This window comes from Cervus canadensis, chromosome 19, assembly GCF_019320065.1.
Source record: "Cervus canadensis isolate Bull #8, Minnesota chromosome 19, ASM1932006v1, whole genome shotgun sequence".
In the NCBI taxonomy this organism is placed as follows: domain Eukaryota; kingdom Metazoa; phylum Chordata; class Mammalia; order Artiodactyla; family Cervidae; genus Cervus; species Cervus canadensis.
Genome location: NC_057404.1, coordinates 7,650,362 through 7,658,699, shown reverse-complemented (window position 1 = coordinate 7,658,699; position 8,338 = coordinate 7,650,362). Strand labels below are relative to the sequence as shown.

General features: G+C 41.1%; 1 protein-coding gene across 1 annotated transcript in view; it reads right to left on the bottom strand.

Annotated features, from left to right (window-relative positions):
* Nucleotides 1–7,086, bottom strand: part of RFC1 (replication factor C subunit 1) — a 73,622-nt gene extending 66,536 nt beyond the window's left edge. Inside the window, exon 1 of the mRNA XM_043438184.1 lies at nt 6,944–7,086. Coding sequence (XP_043294119.1) covers nt 6,944–6,946 — 3 coding nt within the window. The 5' untranslated portion in view covers nt 6,947–7,086. The remainder of the gene's footprint in view (nt 1–6,943) is intronic.
* Between the last annotated feature and the right edge of the window lie 1,252 nt (nt 7,087–8,338).

The window sequence follows — 8,338 nt, the reverse complement described above, 5'->3', positions numbered from 1 at the left end:
GGAAGACCCAGAGGAATCGGGTGGAGAGGGAGGTGGGAGGGGGGATCAGGATGGGGAATACATGTAAATCTATGGCTGATTCATGTCAATGTATGACAAAACACACTGAAATGTTGTGAAGTAATTAGCCTCCAACTAATAAAAATAAATGAAAATAAATAAATAAATAAATAAAACCAAAATCGACGGTAGATTTGTTTTTAAAGATTGCTTATTAAAATAAACTTTGAGGACTGAGGCCACTGGTGTTCGCGGGCACCTCTGCTGAGAGATGGTCAGCAGCACCACCGGCCACGACCCAGCCTGATGCTCCAGCTTCAGAGGCTAAAGAAGGGACAGGGTGGGGGGAGGGTCAGGGTGGGCGCTTGTCTTCAGCTGGGGTTTAGGGAAAACTCCCACTCCCATGAGCCACTGAAGGCTCCGCACAATCACCCCTGCTCAGTCTGAGCGGCCGAAGAACCGGAGCCATCGATCCCGTCCACCTCCACTCCCCATCCTCCTCCTCCTCACGCCTTCCCAGCTTCCATCCCTTGTCACAGCCCCTGCCCTGGTCTGGGCTTTATCGAAGCCAAAAACATACTGAGCCTCTGTCTGTGAAAAATAAATAAATAAATAAATAAACTTTGAGATTAATTTGTGGGCATGACTTTACTGCTCTTTGCTTTAAGGAATTTTAAGCAGGTATTAAATTAACATTATTGTGTATTATTTCCCAAGAAAATTATTCAAGTTGACTCTTCTATCATATGGTACTCTTGTCACATTACGGTATTGTGGCTACAAAAAACAAAATACTATCACTTTTAGTATAATATTCTTCTTCACAGCTTTTCTCTAAAGCCTATTAATGGCTCTCCATGAACCTTAAGTTAAAAACTTCTGATTCACATACTCACACTGCATAAGTTATCTTACATCCATCTCAAAATCAGGTACCCCTTAAAAACACACTGCTGCGGCTGTTTAGTCGCTCAGTTGTGACCAGCTCTTGGAGGCCTCATGGACTAAAGCCTGCCAGGCTCCTCTGTCCATGGAACTTTCTAGGAAAGAATACTGTAGGGGGTTGTCATTTTCTTCTCCGGGGATCTTCCTGACTTGGAGATCGAACTCGAAAGATCCTCCTGCTTCGCAGGTGGATTCTTTAGCCACCTGAGCCTCCTAAATCTTGTCTCTACTCCAGACCTCTGAGCTCCATATTCATGTAGCCAAACAGTCTGTCATCTTCACCTCTATCCAAATGCCCCAAAGGTGCCTCTAACTCATAACGTCCAAAACCAAGCTCCTATTTTGGGGGTACTTGTTTCTCTATATTTCCCACCTCAATGCACAGCACCAGCATTCACCCAAAACAGAAAAATGGGCACTGTTTTTCCTCCTCATTCTGACCCTCCACCTCACCACCCTATCTATGCTGTCCTCTTTCTTCTATTTCTATTGCCAATGCTCTGATTTAGGGCTTCATTTAGTTTATAAAAAAAAATTTCTTTATCTACGTGGCTGTATTGGGTCTTAATTGGGGCACACAGGGTCGCTGCTGCCGCATGTGGAATCTTCCATCATGGGCTCTTCTTTGCAGCCTGCAGGCCAAGTCGCGGCGCGGGGGCTGCAGAGTGTGTGGGCCCAGCCGCTGCAGCACCAAGGCTGAGTTGCAACATGCAGGATCCTAGTTCCAGGACCAGCGGTCGAACCTGCGTCCCCTGCATTGGAAGGCAGGTTCTGAACCACTGGACCGCCAAGGAAGTCCCTATTTACTTTTTAAACAAACCCTTAAATAGGACTTACTTCGGGCCAGACAATGATTTAAACACTTTAAAAAACTAATTTAATCCACATAACAAAGTCTATGACATTCTTTAATAATTCATAGATGAAAAAAACTGAAAATGCCAACAAGACATTTTCTAGTAAAAGTTTTGAAATATAAGACGTTCATGAAGTGAAGTAAAAGTCGTTCAGTCATGTCCAACCCTTTGTGATCCCATGGACTATACAGTCCATGGAGTTCTCCAGGCCAGAATACTGGAATGGGTAGCCTTTCCCTTCTCCAGGGGATATTCCCAATTCAGGGATGGAAGCCAGGTCTCCCACATTGCAGGCAGATTCTTTACCAGCTGAGTCACATAAATGTAAGCAAAAGGGAAAGATCTGTTGCAGTCTCCTACCCTAAGGTGTAACCAACAATTCTACAACACTATTAAAGAAAAGCATCACCCAAGTGCAATTTTAATATACATATACATAAGTCAAGACAAAGTACCAGACCTCACCAGTACTCAAATTAATTTTTTAAAGTTTCCAAACAGACTAATTTTTTATTAGTAGAGTTAGAGATGAAAAAAAAATTGCAATAAATACTCCTAAACCTGCACAAAGGAAGCTATCATAATGGCCTTTTAACTTTAAAAGATCAAAGTACAAAAGCTGATACATATTTACTTTGAAGTATAACCAAACAGCTAGTAACTTTTCCACTGCACATGGGCTCAACCTACAAACAAGTTATATCTGCCTACCAAAAATGCAAAGAGAAACCATATCATGCCGCTGTGTTCACTCACTTTGAAGAGTACAGGATTTTATGCAAAACAAGCACTGCAGTGCTCTGTGGGGTTGGCGTTACTTCTCTATTTTGAAAGTAAAGAAATACAAATATTTTTGATTAATATGTTTAATTCAGTCACCAAATCCACAACCAGGAATTGATTATCACCAACACATTTCATAAAATCTAGCCAAATGCAAAAATCTTTAATCCTGAAAACCAGTTAAACACAAAATGACATATCTGACTAAAACTGTGTATGAACAGCAGCACAGAAGAAACAAATTAAATAATTTTAAATTATATTAAAACCTTATACTTTAAAAACGACAGGTAATCTGTTGGAATGTAATCCCCTAAATTGAGGAGAGAGATCCATTCTCACCACTCTTATTCAACACTCTGGTTTTTTTTTTAAAAAAAAAAAAAGAAACCCATTGGGCAAAATAATAAATTATAAAAGGCACACCAGATTGGGCAGGAAGAAGCAAAATTATTTTTATTTGCAGCTGAAATGATTTTAAGTAAAGAAAATCCTAAGGAATTTACCAAAATAAAAAACTGTTAGAACTATTAAATGAGTTCTACAAGGTTGCATGATACAAGGTCAATATATAAAACCAACTGTATTTCTATACTTTTCACAAGAACAAACCAGAAATGAAATTAACAACTTCATCTATAGCATCATCAGTAAGAACAAAATAGCATCATCAATAAGAACAACATACTTACAAATAAACTTAACAGAAATGTTAAATCCATACTCTGAAAACTATAAAATATTGTTTAAAGAAATTAAAGTAGACACAAACAAACGGAAAGATAGCCCATATTCATGGATCAGAAGACATTATGTTGTTAGGATGGCAATACTTTCCAAATTGATTTACAGATTCAATACAATCCCTAACAAAATCCTAGCTGGCTTCTTTGCTGATTCTAAAATTCATATTTTAGAAATTCAAGGGATCCAAAACAGACAAAACAATCCTGAAAAAGGTCTAAGTTGAAGGACTTACACCTCCCAATTTAAAAATGTACCACAAAGCTACAGTAATAAAACCAGTGCATTACTGGCTTTAGGGAAGACACATAGATCGATGGAATAGAATTCAGTGTCCAGAAAGAAACCTTCACATTTACGGTAAACTGATTTTTGACAAGGAAGCCAAAACAATTCAATGGGAAAAGAACACTTAGCAAATGGTGCAGAAAAAACTGGAGACCCGCATGCAAGGAAAAAAAAAAACTCAGACTCCCCACTACTTCACACCATATACAAAACTTAACTCAAAATGGATCAACGTCCTAACTGTTAAGAGCTAAAACTATAAAACTGTTAGACGACAATAGAAGCATAAATCTTCATGACCCTGGATTAGGTAATGGGTTTCTTAGATACGACATGGAAAGCTCTGAGGAAGTGATGACTGACACTTGAATGAGTGAGAAAAAGGCAGAGTATTCCAAGAGGAGGAAGAGTATCCCAAGGAGAGGAAATAACAAGAACAAAAGCTGAGACAGAACCAGCTTAACACACTCAAAGAACAGACAGATGAGCCTGGAAAGGAAATAAGAGTCTTCTGGGTCAAGTACTAGTACAAATGCAAAGTTACATTATTAACACAAACGGGTGACAACATCGCTCCTGGGAAGCATTCATGCGGTAAACTTCAATATGAAAGGTCTCCCCTAAACTGTGGCAATGAAGCAGCTTAGATGTGTTCTGACCTCTCATCCCTCAAGTCTCATGCCCGTTTACTTCAAACTTCTGCATATTTTCAATAAACAACTATGACAATCAATGAATTAAATATGTTGACATTTTTAACATGGCATCTCTCAAGCTGTATTAATGTTTTGAGCAAATAATTAAATCCTCATAGCAATCCAAGTCATTTACATGGCTACTTTTTATTCTATTTATTTTCATTTCAATTCCTTTAATAGACATTATATTCACATGGTTCAAAAATTCAAAAGGGTAAAATGTCTCCCTCCTACCCTGCCTCTCAGACACACATATCCCATCTTTGGAGGCAACAGCTGTTATCAGTGCCTTGTGTATCCTTTCCATCTTCAAGCAAATATGCATATATTCTTTTCTCTCCTTTTCTACAATAAACTGGCAGCATATTTTACATACTGTCTTGTATCTTCTTTTTTCTCTTAATTATTTTGGCAACTGTTACGTATCAGGGCACAAAGTTTTCTCTTTTTGAGGTTGCACAGTATTCCATTTTGTAAATACATAATATTTTACTCCTTTGATAACTTTTAATCGGAAAAGATTTGAGAAAAAGATGCAGCTCCCAGGGCAAGAGTTGCTAACCTTGCATCTATCGAAGGGCCTCAGAAGGTAAGTCAATCCCCTTAAGTGGTGTGTATATGTCCTTACATATTTCTGTGGGCAGCAAACTTGCATACCATTCACATTATCAAAGGGAGAGCTGTGATCCAAACAAAAGTTACAAACTACTGTACAATATAACTTGTGTGCAGGTGTCTAATAAACATAGGTTGAACAGAATTTTGGTCTAGGATCTGCTCATTTTTGTACTAAAGAGAGAACTAAACACCAATAAAATCCAAACTTGTTATGTTCTTTATAGAATCTTTTCCCTTTACAAACAGCAAAACGGATCCCTTTGACTTTTTTTGAGAAGGGCTTTATTCTTCATCTGCACCTTGAACAGGAGTACTAAGAAGAACTAACTATGTAAAGTACCTGAATGATCAAAAGTTGACTACATAAGCTATCGTTCTCCATAACTGACAACAACAAAGGCATTTCTGATGCCCCTTAAACTCTTTTAACATTCCACACAATCCTTCCTGAGAAATATAGATCATTAGTTATGTAGGTGTATGTTTCCTACCACATGTCAGGGACCAGAATAGAAGCTTTACATTTATTATTTTGTTTAACCTTCAAGACAATCACTCAAGGCAGCTATATTTCTCCCTTTCTAAGTTAAGGAAACATAATTTAAGAGGTTAAAGTTAAGCTATTTACTTGTTCAAAAACCACTTAATCATTAAATGGCAGAACAATACCAAAACATTGCCTCACTCTTACCTTCAAGACTCCAAATCTCAAGAACTTTCCACAATTACCATGCAGTGCCTTAAGTCCAAAATGTAATTACTAATTGCAGTCATTTTAGGGGGGTGGCATAATGTGGTGGTCAGAAAAACCTAGGTTCTAATTCTAGTTCAACCATTTATTAGTTACTTCACAAAGTGTTTTAAACTCTAAAGGCCTCCTTGACCATCTGTAAAACTGGACTGCTGTGAGGTTTAAATGAGAAAAGACATGTAAAACAAACAGCCCACATATCCACCTGAAGATATTTGCTACAAGCTGGCTATTACGCTGTTATCATTATTTCATCCTTCTCTGAGAAGAAACACGAAGGGCTATACGGTTTCCCAATCTGGAATAAAATTACACACACAGCCCAGAATGTTGACACTGTGACAAATACACTGACTGAAGATAAAATGACTGAAAAAAATGTCTGATTATTAAGTACACTCCAGCTTAACGCAGCACGATAAACTGTCCTTTACATTAAACTATTTCAAACACACACTAGTATCTACTGCCATTCTAGCATGAATGTTTTGTTTTGACGGCTGCATAATTATTTCACTATTTATATGGTTTATGCAGAATTATGCACCGAGGGTTTTTTTAAGATTATTTTTAACATCAGGTGACAAGCGATGACAGCTGTCAAATGCACTACAGCTGCTCCTCCCAGGTTTGCCCTCCCTCCTGTAAACCGTATTATCCCTTTAATTTCTATGAACCCATCTGAACAAAATAAAAGCATCCTCCCCGTGCCCTCGATCTCAAAACGGCTCCCTGATGGGCATTTCGCGGAGCTGCTAAAGAGGAAAGAACGAAAACTGAAGGCTGAGAAACTTATTCATGAGAGCATTTCGCAGTGCTATTAATGACGAAAGTTGAAGGCCTGAAACTTGTTCAGCAGAAAGGAAGTTTGTTCGATTCTTCTTCTCTGACACCCAAAGCTTGAAATCAACACTTTAGGCAGAACTCAAACCGAGGTTGGAGGCAACACTTAACAGGAAAAGCAACTTCACCCCTGAGACCCCCAAATCACCTTCAGGACTCCCTTCCTCCCTCCCTTCCCCCAACAGTGGGAAAACGTGAGGCTGCCGCGCAGCACCAAGAGCGCTGCGCGCTGGCTGCGGCCGAAAGCTGAAGCCCGCCGTGGAAGGAAAGCTGTGCGCCCCTTTCGTGCCTTCGTTCCCTTCCGGAGCCACGCATCCCGGTCCTCCCAGACCCTCCACGCCAGGAGCGCCAGGTCCACGCCCTGCCTGCAGACTCTCCCCAGCCCCCCAGCCGCGAAGCCTTTCCCAAGGGCTCACCATTGCAGCCCACGGATGAACGCGCGAGCAAGCAGGCCCGGCCGGCTGGGGGATCCGTTACCGGGGCTCGGGACCCATTGGCGCCAACAACTTCTCCCGCGAAGTGGAAGGAGGTCGAGGCAGCGGCGCCCGGTGATGACGTCAGGGGCGCGCAGCTTCCTCTGGGTCCCGGCGAGAGGCGGGAGGCGCTACGTGAGCCCAGGTGCGGCCCTTGAGACCGCCGGGACGCTGGCGTCGCAAGGGGCCGCGGGGCCGTGGCCCGAGCCTTGTTTTGCGCCTTCGACTTTTGGTAGGGGCCCTCAACTGGGGAGGTCTCGAGATCGATGTCCTCCGAGGGCGGGCGCGTTTGGAGGTTTCATTGCCCTCCTTAGTAGCTTTAAAATGTTTATATTTTTTAAAAAGTGTTTCTATTACCAGCCGCAGTAAGGCAAACATTTTAGGTGTATGTTTCACAAATTACATTTTAACATCTATTCTGAAATAAAAATTTCACCAAACAGTATTTACCCTGATCTTTTAAATGTTTGACCAATCCAGTTGGTTTTGCTCGCCTACTTTTAAGTGGAGACCCACAGTTTGAAAACACTTTTAGGATAATTTTATATTGTATAATTCCAGAACAAAAAAGAGTTTGATAAAATAGTCATTACCACCCACTGCATTTTATAAATGAAGAATATAACGCCCAAACAAGCTAGGGGCCGTAACTGGGAATCTAGGCCTCCAAATTCCCAAACCTACCTCAGCTGTTGCTGAGTCTCTCAAAGAAGTGTGCTGGAAGCCAAGGCATAAACGAGGTACATCTCCCAAGAAGAACGATGATCCCGAAAGCTTTGGAGTAAACAAGTTTTATATTAATAGATAAGCAATGGCATTTTGGAATAGAATGTGACATTTGCATACAATTTTAAGAGAAAACTTTAGACCTTAGGTAGTTTAATGGGAAGAACAGTATCTCCAGGTTTGGCCCTAGACTTTCAAACCCTTATCCACCCTCACCCACCCCTTGTTCCATCTTGCATTTTATCACACCCAGTATCTCTGCAATGAAAGATAGCAAAGCCTTCAGGAGTGAAACAGAGGGTGAGGTGGAGCTAGTGGTAAAGAACCCGCCCGCCAACGCAGGAGACATAGGAGACTTGGGTTCAATCCCTGGGTCAGGAAGACCCCCTGGAGGAGAGCATGGCAATCCACTCCAGTATTCTTGCCTGGGAATCCCCATGGACAGAAAAGCTTGGAGGGCTATAGTCAACAGGGTCGCAGAGTCAGACAGAACTTAAGCAACTGAGCATGCACGCCCAGAGAGCTCCTATGTATTAACTGCATAGCATGATATGTGCCAGGCAAGCAGCTATGGACTATCCCACTTTAACGCATCTGATACCTACAGTGACA